The sequence below is a fragment of the Apiospora phragmitis genome, assembly GCF_038363925.1.
Source record: "Apiospora phragmitis strain CBS 135458 chromosome Unknown utg000010l:1.0-9815664.0:1.0-9183399.0, whole genome shotgun sequence".
In the NCBI taxonomy this organism is placed as follows: Eukaryota; Fungi; Ascomycota; class Sordariomycetes; order Amphisphaeriales; family Apiosporaceae; genus Apiospora; species Apiospora phragmitis.
The window spans coordinates 3146678-3164418 of NW_027117409.1; the positions used below are offsets into that span (position 1 = coordinate 3146678).

Below are 17741 nucleotides of genomic sequence, written 5' to 3' on the forward strand. Positions count from 1 at the left end.
CACCGGCCCAGTTAATGAAGGGATATATTATTTTGACTTGAATAGAAACGCTGGTAGCGATTGCTTTGCTTTCTGGGCTGGGTGGCTGGGTGAGCACTAAAGCTTTGATGATGCCATGGTTCGTCCCGTTGGATATGGAGGGCGTATCACAAAAGGCTTGAGTTCGCTCCTGGAAAAAGGGGTGTGTTCAACTCGACGAGAATATCACTTACGACCAGCGAGTTGGCTCAAACAGCCCCCGCTACTGTAGATGTTTGGACCTACGATACTGCCGTCATTGATAGCCTTGGAAATCTATTTAGAGCTGTCAGTCAGTATTGCTGAGTGTTTGATGATAATGCATTCTTGGAGTCTCTCACCTCACAGCCGTAGCCAGCAACGTCTCGTAATGAAGTCTGTTCTCGATCAGCATCACTAAGTGCCAAACACTAAACGTTCACTCCCTTCGATGACGAGTACGGCGTCCTCGAGGGGGTCGCCGTCGCCCGGAATCAGGAGGTCGGCCTTTACGATGGTGTAGAACAGCTTCTTCTTCGCGGCATTCGTCCCGGCGGCGCCATCATCAGCGCTGCGGCGCAAGGAGCTGGGCTGCCAGTCCTTAGGCCTGATGGCAATGCCTAGGCCAATGGAGAAGATGGGCCTGGTCAGCCGTTCAGACGGCAAGGATGTGGTGCCCGAAGTGGCCTGGGAGCAACCTCCTGCATTGGCAAGTCAGCTTCGCCGTCGTGGCTTAGGATACAATATGTATACAGAATCGAAGAGCTTCAATGAGTCCGAGATATAGAGGTGTGTAAGTATTTAGGTGACTATACCAAACCCGCCTACTGTGGTGGTGACCTCGGTGCGAGTCGGCATTCATCAAGATCCCACCCAAGAGATAGAGATAGAGAGATGTAAACTCACGAGGTCCATCAACTGTTTTCATTGTCATCTTGTCTCTTCGTGAAGCCTGCCAATAATCACTCAGTTGCGAGATAAAATAGAGAAATCAAAAATCGCCGCTGTTCAGCGCCAGCAGGTAACAACTACCAAATGCATTACATGCTGCCCATGTTGCCATGCCACTTGTGCCATTCGGGAAGGTCCTTCAGATGAACATAACCATTGCCGTGAGCACACATTGAATAAGTAGGTATCACTGAGTAATCAATCACTGAGGTGCTTGCGAACCAATCATCTAATTGACCTTGGGACTAGTGCAGCAATACTCGGTACAAGTCGTGTAAGCTGGCCGTATCGTATGCCCGCTCGCTTTCAAACTGCTGCCTTAAGGCATTCATTTCGGGGCATCTTGAAGAAACCGCAGCATGTTGAGCTGGACCTTCCGGGGAGAGGACCCATGTGGGTATTCCCAAGGTTAGGAACGAAACTTATGCAGCTCTCCCATGCTGCACACCTTGGCTATTTACGTTGACCTCTCCGTTCAGCCCCATTGAGCCGGGAGCCAGTAGAATTTCTGAATTCACTCGTGCTCTACCTAGATTTGGAGTAAGTAAGACTCTCGAGGATATGGTGCTGGTAAGTTCGCAAACAAAGATGTGTCCTTTCTTGAGTTGCTTTAGTAAGTGCGGGATGGGCGCCTACTATTGGAGGGTCTATTGTGCCGTTAATAGACTGCTACAGTACTCCCTTAGGCAATAAGCAGGGCGGAGGGCGGAGGGCGGTACGCATTGGACTAAGACAGGCATGCAAGGAGCGTGAGGCTGGATCTCGCGAGGATCTGCATAGAGGGCAATGCGTGGGCCGCCATACATACATACTTGCTCATCAGACCAATGCGGCTCGCAACTGGGTTCGTTCAACTTCGTTTCTTTTGTCGCGTGTTCCTTCATGTTCTGGACATGATGACATATCGAGGGGCTGTCAAGACACAATAGACCGGAGACGGGAGAGACCCTTGGGAGGCGGCTGGCTGGGCGTGCCACAGAGAGACTACCTCAGTGCCAAGTTGAGGTACGATACCTGGGCGGTAAGGTTGGAGTACTCAGTGGGAGTAGAGTCAGTTGGGGGAGAGTCCCTGTCTAGCGCGGCCCAGGACTCCAAAAATACCTGCAACTGGAGCAGCGATGGAACGATGTGCCTGAAAAAAGACAGAGTGTCAAGTTCAACCCGCCCCGAAGCAGATTAGAAATCGCCGCTGGACGTTCAACGCCACATCCTGAGGGGCCAATGACGACAACCCATTCCAGCTTTTAGGTGGGGGTTGGCCCTGTAGGGGTGTGGTGGTGCTGCGTCGGGCTATACAAAGCAAGTTGTACTGGTGAGTGAAGCTTGCGAATTGAAGACAGACTGGCATCTATTGAATGCATCAATCAGCTCCAGTATTCCTATTAGACTACTTCAACTCCATTTACTCCGTACTCTGGACCACTTCCTTCTTTTCTCAGTCCTCTTTTGCCCATTCAGCATTCTGTCTTGTACGTTGAACACTTTCTAGCTACAGAAGTAAGTTGCTTGTCGTCTCTTTCCGTGTCGTATCTCTCTCGGTCAAGCTTATCGGTTGCCTTGGTGGGACGGTTGGACTGTTATCGTCCTCGCGCTCGACGGACTCTTGCCACCACCTCCAAACCAACTTGCCTTCAGCAATTGTTTGTCCTCGCAGACTGTCAGAGGGCTCTGATAATCCAATTGTTCTCTTGCGCAACCGACGCACTTGTCCAGAAAACAATACAATAGCTAACAGCGTTGCTCGCACCAACAGTCGTTTTCACCATGTACAAGAAAGTTGCTTTCAGCCTGCTGGCTGCCGTTGCCGCTGTGTCGGCCGCCGACGCCTCGGATGTCCACCAGCTTACCAAGGACACCTTCGACGACTTCGTCAAGACCAACGATCTCGTTCTTGCAGAGTGTAAGTGCCCTTGAAAAACAACACACAAACGTCCGCTGCCAACACAATGCTAACTTGCTCATTTGAACAGTCTTCGCTCCCTGGTGGTAAGCATCACAAGTGGTATGGCTACGGCCACCTTTCAGTATACTAATTTGCAAACAGCGGACACTGCAAGGCTCTTGCCCCCGAGTACGAGGAGGCTGCCACCTCCTTGAAGGAGAAGGACATTAAGCTCGCCAAGGTCGACTGCACCGAGGAGTCTGAGCTTTGCCAGAGCTTCGGTGTCGAGGGCTACCCCACCCTCAAGGTCTTCCGTGGCAAGGATAACATCACTCCCTACTCTGGCCAGCGCAAGGCGAATGCGTAAGTCATGCCAATCCCCAATGATCTGGCTCATTTCTGGCATCAGAACTGACTGCGTTTCCCTATAGCATCACATCATACATGATCAAGCAGTCCCTACCCGCCGTTTCTATCCTTAGCTCCGAGACCCTGGAGGACTTCAAGACCGCCGACAAGGTCGTGCTTGTCGCCTACATCGACGCTTCCGACAAGAGCTCCAACGAGACCTTCACTGCTCTCGCTGAGAAGCTCCGAGACTCATACCCCTTCGGTGCCAGCAATGATGCCGCTCTGGCCGAGGCCGAGGGTGTCAAGGCCCCCGCCGTTGTTCTGTACAAGCAGTTCGACGAGGGCAAGGCTACCTTCACTGAGAAGTTTGACGCTGAGGCCATTGAGAGCTTCGCAAAGACCGCCTCTACTCCCTTGATTGGTGAGGTCGGCCCCGAGACTTACTCCGGCTACATGTCCGCCGGCCTTCCCCTGGCCTACATCTTCGCCGAGACCTCCGAGGAGCGCAAGGAGCTGGGTGATGCCCTGAAGCCCCTCGCCGAGACCTACCGCGGCAAGATCAACTTCGCCACCATTGACGCCAAGGCTTTCGGTGCTCACGCCGGTAACCTGAACCTCAAGACGGACAAGTTCCCTTCTTTCGCCATCCAGGAGACGGTTAAGAACCAGAAGTTCCCCTTTGACCAGGAGAAGGAGATCACCCACGACGCCATCAAGAAGTTTGTTGACGAGTTCAGCTCTGGTAAGATGGAGCCCAGCATCAAGTCTGAGCCCATCCCCGAGACCCAAGAGGGTGCCGTCACCGTTGTTGTTGCCAAGAACTACAACGACGTCGTCCTCGATGACAAGAAGGATGTCCTGATTGAGTTCTACGCCCCGTGGTGCGGTCACTGCAAGGCTCTCGCTCCCAAGTACGAGGACCTTGCGGCTCTGTACGCGGCCAGTGAGTTCAAGGACAAGGTTGTCATTGCCAAGGTTGATGCCACTGCCAACGACGTGCCCGATGAGATCCAGGGCTTCCCCACCATCAAGCTGTACCCCGCCGGCGGCAAGAAGGAGCCCGTGACCTACAGCGGCTCCCGCACCGTTGAGGACCTCATCACCTTCGTCAAGGAGAACGGCAAGTACAAGGCCGAGGTTTCGGAGAAGTCTGCCGAGGAGACCCCCGTGGCTCCTGCTGCCACCGAGTCAACCAGCAGCGAGGCTGCTGAGGAGACGCACGATGAGCTGTAGGGAAACTTATGAGTTAGCGAGACATCACATTTTATGTTGTACAATTGCACTATGCGGCTCGGCTCGGATGATTTGAGCTGCGGCCACTGGGTTTCTCGGAATGGGGACAAAACCAAAGACTAGGACAAGCCTAGCATACCTATAGGGTTAATGATTTTATGCGTATTGAGAACATCTATGGAGATTTGCGTGCCGCAGTGATGGTGATTAAACTCAAATGTTCTCTTGACAATCCGTTATCTTGTAAGTTGTTGCTCTCGACATATGGCGTCAGTTCAACCATTCCTAGCGTAAAGAGCCGTCTGTGGGCTTGCGGAAAGGACCGCAGCCCGAGTTGAGCAAGATTACCTTCAATAACCTCGCAGCCATAAACTTGAAAGAAATGAATGAGGCTTCCTGCAGGCCAAAAGGTGTAGATTATTTAGCGAAATATCCAAAATAATACATCTAAAGCAGGAGGTATAATAACATGTACCTACATTCATACATTTAGTAGTACATAGTTGATAGTGGTGGTTGTTCGCTGGAGGCCACTTTAAAAATAAAGAGCCGCCGCTATTTGCTGGGTAGAAAGGAACCCCCCTGTCGCAGGTTCGGTAATACAGCTCACGCTCTTGGAGACAGCTCCTCCAATCGTGCAATTGAGCAATCGATTTGTCGTCACCGGAGTCGAGAAACAACCTCCACTCTTCTCTTCAAAAGCTACCCAACCGACAACAACATTGCCAACAGATTGCACATCCCAACATGTCTATGCGAGTATTCTCCTCCTGGGCTCGAGGCCTCTCGGCCCTGTCCCCCATGCGCGCCACTGCTACCCGCAGCTTCTCGGCTTCCACTCGCAGACTTGCCGATGCGACCGTTCTGCCTGCGCGAAAGCCCGTTGGCGCATTCCGTGGAGGGTAAGCCCTCCCCCAAACCACGCCTGGGCTGCTTGCAGAGCACAATTGCTGACCCGGTCCATTTCCCTTCTACAGTCTCTTCGGGTTCCTCCTGGGCTCGACCCTCGCCGGCGGCAGCGTCTACACCTACGTCCTGCAAGAATACAAGGCGAGCAACGAGCTGTTGACAGAGGACATCTATGTGCGTTACTGCATCTAAAAAAACACACCCCGGAGATCGATCACTTGTCATGGGGCCCCCAAGAGATCATTGCGATTGCGGGGGGTCTGGGATGGTCTTCGCAAATTGGGGCGGGAAGGTTCCTCTTCTGCGAAGACTACGACTGGACTTTTCTCTCCTACATTATACCCCCCAGGGGCAAATACATACATACATTCACGCCGCGGGTAACCTAATTTCAGAGGAATAGATTTGGCTAATTGGGAGTTTCTCTAATTTGCAACAGGGTCTGCAAGCCGCTTGCCAGCGTTTGAGCAAATATGTTCGGGAGTTGGAGGACAAAATGGACGCTGCGGAGCGTAAGAGGAAGTAATGGTTAAAGGCATCGTAGGGCTGGGTGTTGGGACATGGGGGACTTTGGAGGACTGAAACGATTTTTTCTGAGTTCTCGTTGACCTGTCTAACCTTTCGGAAAGCATGGAAGGGAGGAGGGAACAACAGCAACAACAGAGTCGGCATCCTACTTTCAGCGAATCGCAAACTCTTCGGGTTTTCACTGCTTTCTTTGTTTATTTGTGAGGCAGAGCATCAAGGTTCAAGACTGTACAGCACTGGCATTCAGTTCACTGATTGAGATGTACAATGGTATTGTACTCACGCACATAAAACGACTATAACGAGTGAACTGCAGTCTACTATCGGGATATTAGGTACGACATCATGGAGATATACGGCCCTGAGATCGACGGTCGGCAGGACCTCCTAAAAGCTTCTCAAGCCTCTTAATATCCAGGCCGGAAGATCACTGCCTGTGGTGAGCAAAGATCCTAGGCTGCCCCATACACTTCGAATGAGAGTCATTGTTGAAAGGGAACTTGTGTCTCGTCTCGTGACTGGGGCCATCCTCGTCTTTTTCAGCTGATGTGCCCCAGGTCCTTAGAAGATGACTGAGTTGAAGGAGGTTAATGTCAATGGTTTCGCTCACTTTCCGGCAGATCAGCCTGAAAGAAGCTGGGGTCCCCAGTAGTTCTTGAGTTGTCCAAGGTTCCTTTCAGCCTTACTGCGAATTACTGTCTAATGGGAAATATTTCTCGGCCAGTACACTCACTGCTCCTAGTCCTTCATGGGGCTGGTTGGAAGCTCCTAGAGAAGACTCGGGTTAAGGGTATGTGTGCGCTTGAAAAACAATTGTGTTGGCCTTCTTGTACAATTGTTAAATCACAGCCAAGCGTTTGCTATGTTCTATTGTTTCCGGATTATGCCTCAGGAAGTCATGAGCGCTGACCGAGAAACGAACAGGATAGATGGATGCGACCCCTGAGTGCTCGAAGGATGTATACAACTTCACTCGAGTTTTCCTACCTTTGTAATACCTAGGCTGACACGCCAACAATCAACTGTTACTTAGACAGAAGTGGTTGTTCAGGTGAGAAGTCACGTTGCTTTGGGTATATAACAGAGCCTCTGGCCCAACCTAACCTCACTTGGTCCCTTTCTCTTCCCCACGACTCATCCCGACAATAGGAGTTGTGCCCTTATACAACTTCATTTTACCTGGCCCGCTTTACGCAACAATACATCTCAAATAGCACTGGTTTCTTACTCCCCGCTCACCAAGACTCAGCTTTTGATATTGCCCGTATCTGCTTTGGAAAGGAATAAGTCCGACGAGATGGCACTTCACTATACTGCAGGCCTGTCCGGCAGTAAGAGTGACTATGACATCCCAAAGAACAGTGCCCTTCCTGGTAATGAATCACCGACTCACCCAGGTCCCGCTCAGGAGTCGACGACACCATCAGCTGGCACAAGTCCTACTGCACCTGGAATGATACCCAAGACTGATGCCAGCAACTTCAACGACTCCCCAAAACAGTAGCTGATGGTGAATCCAGTGACATGGATGATGACCCGGCCGAGGTTGGACCCCCACGCCCTGCGAAGAACAGTGTTGCTGGAAGATGTCACAGGAGTATACCCTCTGGAAGCACTCTGGTCCCGGATGCGGGCCGAGACGATCAATTCCACAACAAAGACCACGATGCTGAACCGCTCCCGTCCACTGACAGCTCCAACAACCCAAGGATTAATCCGGCCACAGATGTGTTTGTTCCTGGAAAGGACCGGGATGGGCTCGAGGGGCAGCAGCCGCAGCCGCCGTCCCACGGAGGCGGCCGAAAGCACCACTGCTCCACCGAGTACGCCATCGGCGAGAACCGGCGGATCTACATCGGCAACCTGACGTTCACGCTGGACCGTGACAAGATCGCGGAGCTCCTCAAGGAATACGACGTCTACAAGCCCGACTGCTGCTGCATCTACGTGCCCCCGCCCTCGCTCCGCAAGAACCCCAAGACCACGCACGAGCACCGCAACCGCGGCTACTGCTTCGTCACCTACCAGGACTCGGACAGCGCCGCCGTCGCCATGGAGAAGCTCGACCACATCGAGTGGGAGGGGCGCAAGCTCGTCTGCCGCCGCTGCCTGCCCAAGGGCCTGACGTACAGCCAACACATCGCTCGCGAGAAATTCATCCGGCTAGGCGGCGCTCTGGGTCTGGCGCCGCAAGAGGGAGGACCAGGTGTACAGGAGTATGACCTACATGACGACCCTGATTCCCCTTATGAAGACAACCGGGCCAGACGCCCTCGCCACCAGCGCCATCGACATCATCACCAGTCCTCTTCGTCTGAGAGCGCCGATGGAAAGCAACTTCATGAGCGTCGCGAAAGTCCGGGCTACCATCGCTCGCAGCCCCGCCGCAACCAGAAGAAGTATGATCAACCCAAGAAGCAACCCGCCCGTCAATGCTATGAAAATTATCCTTATTATTATGAAAACCCGCAGTTCATTCCTGAGCCGCAGCCCATACCGGGGCCCAACATGGTCATACCTGGAGGATACAACCAGATTCCCTATCAGCGTATACCTCCTGGTATTGGCTATTATGTGGCACCCCTCAATAATTTCCAGTGGAAGGCTATCGCCGACGGGGATTTTGTGGCTGTAGCTGCGGCTAATGGCCACGACGGTGGCGATGGCGATTTCGGCGGCAACTACGTTGATGTCTACAAACCGCCCAGCGATTCGGTCAAGGCCGATGGCGGAACGGTCGAGCTGCTGAACCTGGCGCCCGTCTCCGGCGGCTACCGTAACTTCCAGGCCTCCGTCGTGAAGCTTCTAGAGGGTTTCAAGGTGACCGGCGTCAGCCAGGCCATCTATCAGTACAGTCCCAACCGCCCTCCTTTCCCCCTAATTCAGCGAAGCGATGGTGCCACTGTCTCCTTTTCCTATTCCTCTTGTTGCCCGGAGTTCGACCACGACTGCCCCCTGTTCTACTGCTACGTTCAGCTCGGGTCCAAGGAGGAGGCAGAGCGCGCTTCCAGCGAGCTGCCCAAGAAGCAGATTATCCACGGCGGCGAGGTCCGGCAGTTACAGGTGAACAAGGAGTGGAAGCTACATGGCTCCGATTGAACTAGAGAACTACGCCCTTCCTATCTATTGGGTCGGTGGCACATCTTAGGGAACTAGTCAAACGCTGCGAGAATGTGTTTGCTTCTTTTGCCGATGGATTGCGGTTTATTGATTGGGTAGGAATGAGCTTTGCTGTCGAAATGACTCGAGTCTAAGCTATGAAACGGCTACTTGGTTGATTGAGCAGCACGAGAACACTTGGAGTTCCTCCGCGAATTAGGTTCTTCTGGAAGCGGCTGAATAGGGCGGCGGGTTGAGTGAGACTCAAGACACATAGATAGGCTATCAGCAATGACTGAACGAATGGATATGGATTTTTCTTACCGGTTGTCCCTGTGCGATGTTTGTTATAGTCAAACAGCCAACTAACATCGCGGAGAGCCGCAGCGCAGAGATGCATATGTAGACGGATGGCCACGCAATCAAGATGCGCGTTGGCCTACGAACCAGATATATCATATTGCGAATTGTAGATGTCATGCTGTCGACACCAACGTATTGTTGTTGAAGATAGCTATACCTCCTTCCTCATCAGGCGAGTCGACGCGGGCAAGATGACGGTAGCAATTGCGTAGCCAATCATGGGACCGAAGCCGAAGCCGAGAGGAGCAAAGCATCCGGGGCAGTCAGGAACTTGCCTTTATTTGTCTGTATATGCGACCGCTGCCAAGTGCCGGTTTCCATACTTGGCGCTGCATCGAGTCAACCTCTACGCAACCTATCTCCCAACACAGCAGCAGCAGACCATTGCAAGTCAATCAACTTCGCCCGCTAGCGAATTTTTTGTCGGCACCATGGGCGGCGGCGAAGCAATCCCTGGGTTCCCACACCCAAACCCGGTGACGTCCTACTGGCAGTTGCCCCCGCACCGCATCGCCGACCACCGGACCACAGCGGAGCTCCCCACTTCCACCACCTGGGACTATGCCATCATCGGCTCCGGCATCACGGGCGCCGCCGTGGCCTACAAGCTGCTGACGCGCGACCCCACCCTCCAGATCCTGATGCTGGAGGCGCGCACGGCGGCCTCGGCGGCCTCGGGGCGCAACGGGGGCCACGTGCGCGCCGGCTGGCACCTCAACTTCGCCAAGTACGCCGACGCCTTCGGCGAGGACGCTGCGCTGGCCTTCGAGCGCTTCGAGGGCGCCAACGTCGCCAACATGGCCGCCTTCGTCCGCGCGCACGGCGTCGACTGCGACTTCCGCGACGTGCAGACCGCCGACGTCTTCACGACGGCCGCGGCCTGGGCTGAGGCCCTGGCCGTCGTGCGCCGGCGCGAGGAGGTCGAGAGGCGGCGGCCCGGGGCGGGGGGCCCCTTCGTCGCGCGGCGCGTGTGGGAGGGCAAGGCGGCCAAGGACCGCGTCGGGCTCCCGTCGGCCGTGGGCGTCATCACGTACCCGGCCCACACGCAGAACCCGTACCGGCTCGTGTGTCGAATGCTGGAGCTGGGGCTGGAGAAGGGGCTGAACTTGCAGACGAACACGATGGCTCTCAAAGTGGCGCCCCTGGAGGGAGACGATGACAAGAACACGGCGAAGTGGGAGGTCGTCACGGACAGGGGCACTGTCAAGTCCCAGAAAGTCGTCCTGGCGACCAACGCCTATACGAACGCTCTGCACACCAAGCTCAACCAGACAAACTTTCTGGTGTCAGGCCGTAGCCAAGTCAGCGCAATCCGCCCCGGATCCAACATGGCGCACCATCCAGTGATGGAGGGTACGAGTGTGGTCCTCGACGATATCGGCAACGGCGACTACTTCTTGGTCCGCGACGCCAACCTCCCCGGCGCCGGCGACATCCTTTACGGCGGCGGGCGCAGCGTCTCCAAGTCGCTCCACACCGTCGACGACTCGGTCCTCAACGAGGAGGTCGTGGCGTACCTCCAGCACACCGGCCGCAAGGTGTTCGGCTCCGAAACGTGGGGCGAGGAGGGCGACCCGGTGCGGGACTGGGGCGGCATCACCTGTTACACGCCGGACACGTTCCCGCTGGTGGGCGAGGACACGACATCGACTCTGCAGCAGCAGAGGGGCCTCTGGATGTCGGTCGGCATGAACGGGCACGGCATGGGCTTGGCATTCCGCTGCGCCGAGGCGCTGGTCGAGATGATGACGACGGGGGAGGCGCCCGAGTGGCTGCCTGAGCCGTTCAGGCTCGAGCGTGTCTGGAACAAGGAGCCGGTTCACCTGAGCGGCCTGTAGGCTTGGGTCAGCGTATAACTTCTACTCTACTGGTCAAGTAGGGAAACGTTTCTCCTTCACTTACTTGGACGGTGCTGTGAATCTCTGCAGGGCGAAGACACAGAGGAGGATGTGGCAAGGAGAAAGAAGCCGGACTACTACACCATGAAAACAACACAAAGATGGAGATCAGCACCAGGCAGCAGTGACACAGAAGGACTGCGTGAATTGATGGATCACGAAAAGGGGTAAATGTGTATTTGTCTTTATATGTGCCAGCTATCATGCGGAGGTCAGTTAGGCAGCTAACCCTTAACCCCTCGATCCCTCGCTTAGTCGTCGTCGCCTCTCATTGCCGACAAGGTCTTTGATTGAAGAAATAAATAAACAACCAACGCCTAAGGGGCGAGTAATTCAGATTGGCTTATACTTTGGCAGTGGGATGGTACCTTCAACTCTTTACCCACAAGAAACTATCCGAGGCAGAATCAAAGCATCCTCACGATATTTGCACCAAGACTGCATGGTTTTTGTTGTATTCCTGCCCTGAGGATTCCAGAAGCTATTCATTGTCACTTGACAGTGGAAACGTCTACAAGCTGCCATCCGCTTTCTTTCATCTCCGACACACCCATGCACAACAACACTCCTTGATTTCCTTTAAGTATTTGCGTATGCAGGACCGGTGAAAACTCAGTGGACACAAACCACGAGTCACTACTGCCTTAAGATACAACGACAATGTCAGACAGCTCACCTACATCAGAGGCACTGCTGCCTGAAGATACGACAACAATGACAGATGACTCCCCTACCCAAGAGCATTCTGTGCCCCTCCCCAGAGAGACTTGTCTCATCTGCCACGAGGATTCCTATCTCCCGGAGCTTCTTGCCTTGGGTTGCTCACACATCTACCATCCCGAATGCATCACCAAATGGTGGGAAATGATCCCCGAGAAGACGTGCCCCTACTGTAAACAGATGACACGCTCCTACGGGCACGCCTGCGGTCGGCCCGGCGCCTGCACCACGTCTTCCCTCCCGCATGGGACGGCACTCTCCCGGCAGGCCCGCTGTCCGCCTGCCTACCCTGCAGTGCGTGCAGCCAACTGGAGAAGCTCCTCGACACCGTGCCCGACAGATACGAGCGGCTCATCCGACTCATCGAGGCCATCTGTAACAACCAGGCTTCGCTGCGCAGCCTCCTCGACCCAACCGATGGGACAGACCGCAGTGACTACGACACGTGGCAGCTGCTGGACCGGCAAGAGAAGGCGGACAAGGGCAAGTTCTACTACTGCCGGACAGATCGACCCCGCCCGTCTGCGGCCGCCAGAGCTTCCGTCCGCGAGAGCGGCCATCGGATGACAGTCTACCGGGAGCAAACAGAAACGGAAGTAGTCGAGGACGATGGTGGCGCCAAGACGACAACCCCTATCTACCAGCACCACCTAAGACAACGCGCAAGAGTCACGCGGGCCGAGTTGGCCTACGCCTGCGACATGGACGACCTCGCCCACCTGGATTTGGTCGTCTTCGGCCGGGGCGGGGCCGCGTACAGGTTGTGGTACGAGATGGAGCTGCGGGGCCTGAAGCAGCGCAAGGACGAGCTGAGTCGCTACGGAGAGAGGCCGATGCTCGGGGCCCCGACGCTGTACTTTGACTGGCTCTGCGCCTTCGAGCGCCTGTGGTACCGCACCCGGGCGATGGACATCCAGTGGGAGATGGCGGCGGCGGCGGAGCAGCAGCCGCAGAAGACGGAGCAGGAGCGAGCGGCAGAGGTGGGGGGGCTCCGGCAGGAGCTGGACGACCTCATGGTCGAGCATTCCGACAGGGTGGTTTGCCTGGTCCGCGTCCGAGAGTCCATGACTGCTGAGTGGGAGCTGATGAAGCAGAGGGAAGAGATTCAACAACCCGTGTAAACCAGGAGCCTTTTTCAGTACGATCGACCAAGGAATAATTAATGAACGAGTTGAAAACATCAAACTTTCTACCGAATATATGTGCTGCTTATTCGCGTGGCCCGTGCAAGGTGGCAGTAATACTAGATCCTATCACGGTCACGGTGCAATTTAAGAGCGAAGGGGGAGCCTTGGCCTTCTAGAACTGACTTCAGTTTTGCTAGAATAATTACAGAACAAGTATAAGCCTCGAGTGATCATCTCGAAGGCCAGTTATTTATTCGAGAATCATGGCTGAACAATGCACAGTACTTCCTAACAGGCGATCCGCCTCTCGATTTGAAGAGTACGAGATGGCCAAGCGAACGTTTCGAGTACAATGCTACGGTGCGAGGTCGATACCCAGCTGCTTGTGGCCTGGCAGAAGCTTGCTCGTGCTTGCCAACTACGTTTGCTTACTTGGGTGTGTTGCTGTCGATTGGGACAACTCGTCCTCTTCTCGTTCGCTCTGGCCATCTGTCTGCGCATGATAGCCCGCCGAGAAGGCCAGCTTTATACCTTGGCGTGCCCAGAACGTGCGCCAGAATTGGCTCACAAACTTCGGGTCTCTGTCCGAAATAATCTTCTTGGGTACACCCCAATGGGCATTCAGCAATGCCGTAACAATCTGGTCGCACCACGTTTCTGCTGTGTACGTTGTGTGGCCCGGAATCAACATCTTCAATAGTCGGTCCGTGACTGTTAACAGACTATCGAACTTGCCCCAACCAGGGACATATCATGCTGTTCCCTTGGCCTCCTCCAGTGGTTACACAACGGAGTTCCGTGCGATGGGACATTGCGAAGACCAAGTGATAACCTGAGCTGGTACGAGTATAAGCTCCTTTGGTGGATCTCGGGCGAGGTGACGAGATACAATTTTCTCTCTTTAAATAATAAGATATACTATATAGGGTATCGAGTACTAATACAAAGCAGTGCGGTAGCAAAACGTAAATGCAAAATCAAGTGTGATCATTATCTTCATCCCACCTGTTCATTCGTCCGTCCGCTCCACGGAAAAAGCAATGGCTGTGCGTCAAGTCTCTGGGTTTCTCTTCTTCTTCTCCATCTAAACAAAACACAATTATATCCGCTTCCAGCCGTGCTTCTTGCTCGACGTCTGGACCTTGGCCTCGTGTGAATTCAACGACGGCTCCTCCAGGGGCGGAAGCGCGAGCGGGTCCATGGACTTCATCGAGTAGGACTCCTGGTAACTCGACGGGTGCTTGGTGTCGCTCTCGTGCGGCTTCAGGTCGGCCTCGCTGCCGGTCCGGCTGTGCGGCTGGCTTCCACCGCCCTGGGTCATGATGACAGGGCCGTGGGAGCCGGGGCCGCCCGCCGCCGACTCCTCGTCGTCCATCTGGAAGAAGCGCGTCTCGCGGCGGATCTCGATCTCCTGCGTCACGAAGATGCCGCCGAGCTTGTTGCTCAGCACGGGCCAGAAGATGGGCACGCTCGCGCACACGGCCGCGGCGTCCACCTCGAGCACCGCGAGCAGCATCGTGATGGGGCCATACCAGGTCGGGTCGCGCGTGGGCACGGTGGCGGCCTTGTGCTCGAGGATGGTCTGGAGGCGCCAGATTGCGAGAGCAATGACACTATACAAGTGGAACCCGCGTTAGTAGCGGTTTCAACAGATCAACGAGACTCGTCGTATCCACATATAGTTATATTTGTGGGTGCCTGACGAGGGGCGGAGTGTGACTGAGACGTACATATTGCCCATGAATAGCAATGCGGCGATTCGTAGGCGCTGGGCAGGCCCAGTCCCTTCCTTGAAGAGCAGCGGCATAGGGATGATCAGCACGATAACGTCCAGGATCATGTTGATTGCTGTATGGCTCTCATACGTAGCCGAGAACTCGGACGGTCTCGATGAACCGTAGCCATAGCACTTTGCGTCTGGCTTAAGTTCCCAGACGTTGTTGACCTGTATGCCGATATAATTAGTCTCGTGTGCCGATCTATCTGGATCATGTGGATCGTCGATATATAGTGTTGGTGGGTTTTGTACTTACAGGAAAGCACGGAAACCAAGAGATGAACGAATAGACCAAGCCCCAGAGCGCCGTCAATGCCAAAGTCGCCATGCATGCCCGGTGCATAAGAGAGCCCTTCTCGTAAACGCGAAGGTATTGAAGCAACAACGCCAGCTTGATGAACGCCGTGGATGTGCAATAGGCCGCGTTCGCCACATAGAAAGTCTGAGGATACTTGTTAGTTATCGACATGGAATCTGGCGCAGTTATAATCCATTCCACTGACCTTGGACCATGTTATCTTATCCTCGAGCGGTATCATAAGAAAGTGTTGGCCTAGCCCATATTTTGTACCTGGAAGAGCATAAGCCACGATATTCCAATGTCTCGCACCAAGACATGGCACTTACCGGCAAGCAACGAGATACTCCCAGACGTAGTGGTAAGCTGCACACATCCACCGTGTTAGTCCTCGAGTCATTTCGCCAGTGACGTCTTCGTTTGCCGAAGGGCTGTTGTTGGGAGCGTACCAAATACATTACGACACAGAAGTCATCCCAGCCCGGGTCCCGGATAATCTTGAATCGAACCCATAGTCGACTAGCCACACAGGTCCAGGAAAAGAGCTGCAACGGCGGTTAGAAAGAGGTGCCCGGTCTGATTTCGACACGATTTTGCGATGATGGGGTGCAAGCTGCTGCTGCTCTCGTACCATAAAAGTGATGACCACTGCCAGGATGGTCGATTTCCTGTTCGCTAGAGGCTCCGGCTCATCAAAGTTGATGGTCGAGTAGGTGAAAGTGTCGGGCATCATGATTACAACAGAGTAGGGTACAGCAAAGAGCGCTGACAATACCCAAGATCCGGCTTGGTAACGTGGGGAGGAAAGAAGACTTCCAGAAACTAGGGTATTCGCACACGACTCGAGTGGAGCTCCTGGCCTAGGAAGCAAAGGTCAAATCCGGGAACCAAAGCAGCAACGACGGGGCCATAGGGTCTTATTAGGAACAGACGGGCGGATGGACGATCGATGTTTACTGCGATGCGGATGCGGCGCAGATTGACGTTGAAGGTGGAGTTCTGTAACCTCGTTCTTAACCGGCGAACGACTGATGCGTTGACTAAGACGTTCCCCCTGCCGGAGATGCGAGGATGGGCTTCCTAATATGATGCTGAGTAGGTGCCTATCTGGCATGGCTCTCGTGACCCAGCTTTCTCTATCAAAGGTTGACACACAGGGACGGGTTTGCACGGTCATACATAGATATAACCATACAGATATGCCGAGCGGCGCAATACATGGTGCGAGTCTTTCCTCGCTTGGGGGCCCCTCAGGGGCTAAGATCAAAAGAAGTCATGAAATCCGACTCAGTCCTGCCAGACTTGGACGTGATTCTGCAAGTCTTTGCCGCATGGAGTGATTGCCATTGCTGATCCTCGCGAATGTATCATTCTGGCTAGACGGATATAGCCGCACGGTCTATAGCAAACCCACTGCGTGTCTAGCAGTTTGGTTGGGTCGTCCTCCCCCCTGTCTCCCTGCTGTTTTTTTCGCACGTTTTATCCCGGCGCTGGACAGTGCAAGTGGAGAGAGGCTGAAAGGGCTATCCGGGGGCGTCAAGGTAGCATCGTGTAAGACACACCGAGCTAGCCAGCCAGCCAGCCAGACCCCCCCTGACCAACGGCAAAGGGCAGGCCATCCCCGTGTGTGATGAAAACAGTATGCTAATCGTTTTTTACTATGTAACCCAGTGTAATATGCAGGGGGGTTACCATCCAACTGGATAATCTCCAGATTGTTTTACCTATGTAGCCCTTTTGAGTTTCTGGTGAACGCCTCGACGAACATCAGATCTGAAACAAGGCAATCCTCTATCCAGTCCTCTTTTTGTCCCGGAGGATTAATAAAAAGGGAAGGAAGGAAGGAAGGAAGGAAAGCAAGAAATACGAGAGGTGTCTCTGTTTGGGATGTGTCAGAACTGTCATGGTGTCGCGTAAATGAAGTCATCCACGTGAAGGCCGGGATGTTCAATATATCCTCCGCTCAGATGGGGCCAAAGCTCTGTAATCCATGCGAGGCACATAATTCATCATTAGAAGCCCATGCTGCTTTGCCCATTTACAGCCGTGTTGGTAACAGCCCAGATGGGCCAGATGGGGTAAAATTCGCCCACTGGACCGTACTCCTTTCCTTCGGGTCCAACGTGCAGAAATATTTTCCCGCTGTCTCTCTTTTCTTTCTTTTCCTCCAGCCCACACGAGGCCAAGAGGCCCAAATACCTTTTTCATTCCGAGAACTGTGGAGCCCCGTGCGGCGGTTCCAACGGCTTGAACGGCTTCCTCTTTTTTTTTTCTCTCTCTCTCTGTCTCTCTCCTTCTTTCTGTCTCTCTCCTTCTTTCTGTCTCTCCTTCTTTCTGTCTCTCTCCTTCTTTCTGTCTCTCTCCTTCTCTTGTGAGAGCTGCTCCATGGGCCGACCATTAGCCGTAATAGCAGGAGGTGATGGCATAATCCAATGTCGATCGATAATTTGATAGAGCTTGAGAGTGGGATGTAACCCGTGCTCAGCCGCTGAGCAGTGGCCCCAACCAGATTCGCCGCACACCCGTTCCCGATTGAAACTTATGTGGTTCTCACCCAGCTTCTAAGCGAGACTGAAACAAGCGCATGATGTCTGTCGTTGTTGCAGGT

General features: G+C 54.1%; 7 protein-coding genes across 7 annotated transcripts; 5 read left to right on the forward strand and 2 right to left on the reverse strand.

The window, feature by feature from the left end:
- Window positions 1-414: 414 nt before the first annotated feature.
- Window positions 415-859, reverse strand: PG994_010740 (uncharacterized protein; the record flags this gene model as incomplete). Its single annotated transcript, XM_066862149.1, has 2 exons — window positions 415-695; window positions 826-859. The coding sequence occupies 2 exons, from the start codon at window positions 857-859 to the stop codon at window positions 415-417; spliced, it is 315 nt and encodes a 104-aa protein (XP_066711259.1).
- A 1853-nt stretch (window positions 860-2712) lies between these two features.
- Window positions 2713-4414, forward strand: PG994_010741 (uncharacterized protein; the record flags this gene model as incomplete). The annotated part of the gene is made up of 4 exons (XM_066862150.1): window positions 2713-2848; window positions 2919-2934; window positions 2993-3193; window positions 3262-4414. 4 exons carry the CDS (start codon window positions 2713-2715, stop codon window positions 4412-4414), a joined length of 1506 nt encoding a protein of 501 aa, XP_066711260.1.
- A 747-nt stretch (window positions 4415-5161) lies between these two features.
- Window positions 5162-5849, forward strand: PG994_010742 (uncharacterized protein; the record flags this gene model as incomplete). Its single annotated transcript, XM_066862151.1, has 3 exons — window positions 5162-5316; window positions 5392-5497; window positions 5763-5849. 3 exons carry the CDS (start codon window positions 5162-5164, stop codon window positions 5847-5849), a joined length of 348 nt encoding a protein of 115 aa, XP_066711261.1.
- Window positions 5850-7375: 1526 nt separating this feature from the next.
- Window positions 7376-8950, forward strand: PG994_010743 (uncharacterized protein; the record flags this gene model as incomplete). The annotated part of the gene is made up of 1 exon (XM_066862152.1): window positions 7376-8950. One exon carries the CDS (start codon window positions 7376-7378, stop codon window positions 8948-8950), a length of 1575 nt encoding a protein of 524 aa, XP_066711262.1.
- Window positions 8951-9744: 794 nt separating this feature from the next.
- PG994_010744 (uncharacterized protein) lies at window positions 9745-11151 on the forward strand (the record flags this gene model as incomplete). The annotated part of the gene is made up of 1 exon (XM_066862153.1): window positions 9745-11151. The coding sequence occupies one exon, from the start codon at window positions 9745-9747 to the stop codon at window positions 11149-11151; it is 1407 nt and encodes a 468-aa protein (XP_066711263.1).
- Window positions 11152-11871: 720 nt separating this feature from the next.
- On the forward strand, window positions 11872-13052 carry PG994_010745 (uncharacterized protein; the record flags this gene model as incomplete). The annotated part of the gene is made up of 2 exons (XM_066862154.1): window positions 11872-12068; window positions 12236-13052. 2 exons carry the CDS (start codon window positions 11872-11874, stop codon window positions 13050-13052), a joined length of 1014 nt encoding a protein of 337 aa, XP_066711264.1.
- A 1105-nt stretch (window positions 13053-14157) lies between these two features.
- Window positions 14158-15866, reverse strand: PG994_010746 (uncharacterized protein; the record flags this gene model as incomplete). The annotated part of the gene is made up of 7 exons (XM_066862155.1): window positions 14158-14671; window positions 14789-15003; window positions 15092-15277; window positions 15339-15406; window positions 15463-15499; window positions 15583-15678; window positions 15765-15866. The coding sequence occupies 7 exons, from the start codon at window positions 15864-15866 to the stop codon at window positions 14158-14160; spliced, it is 1218 nt and encodes a 405-aa protein (XP_066711265.1).
- Window positions 15867-17741: the final 1875 nt, after the last annotated feature.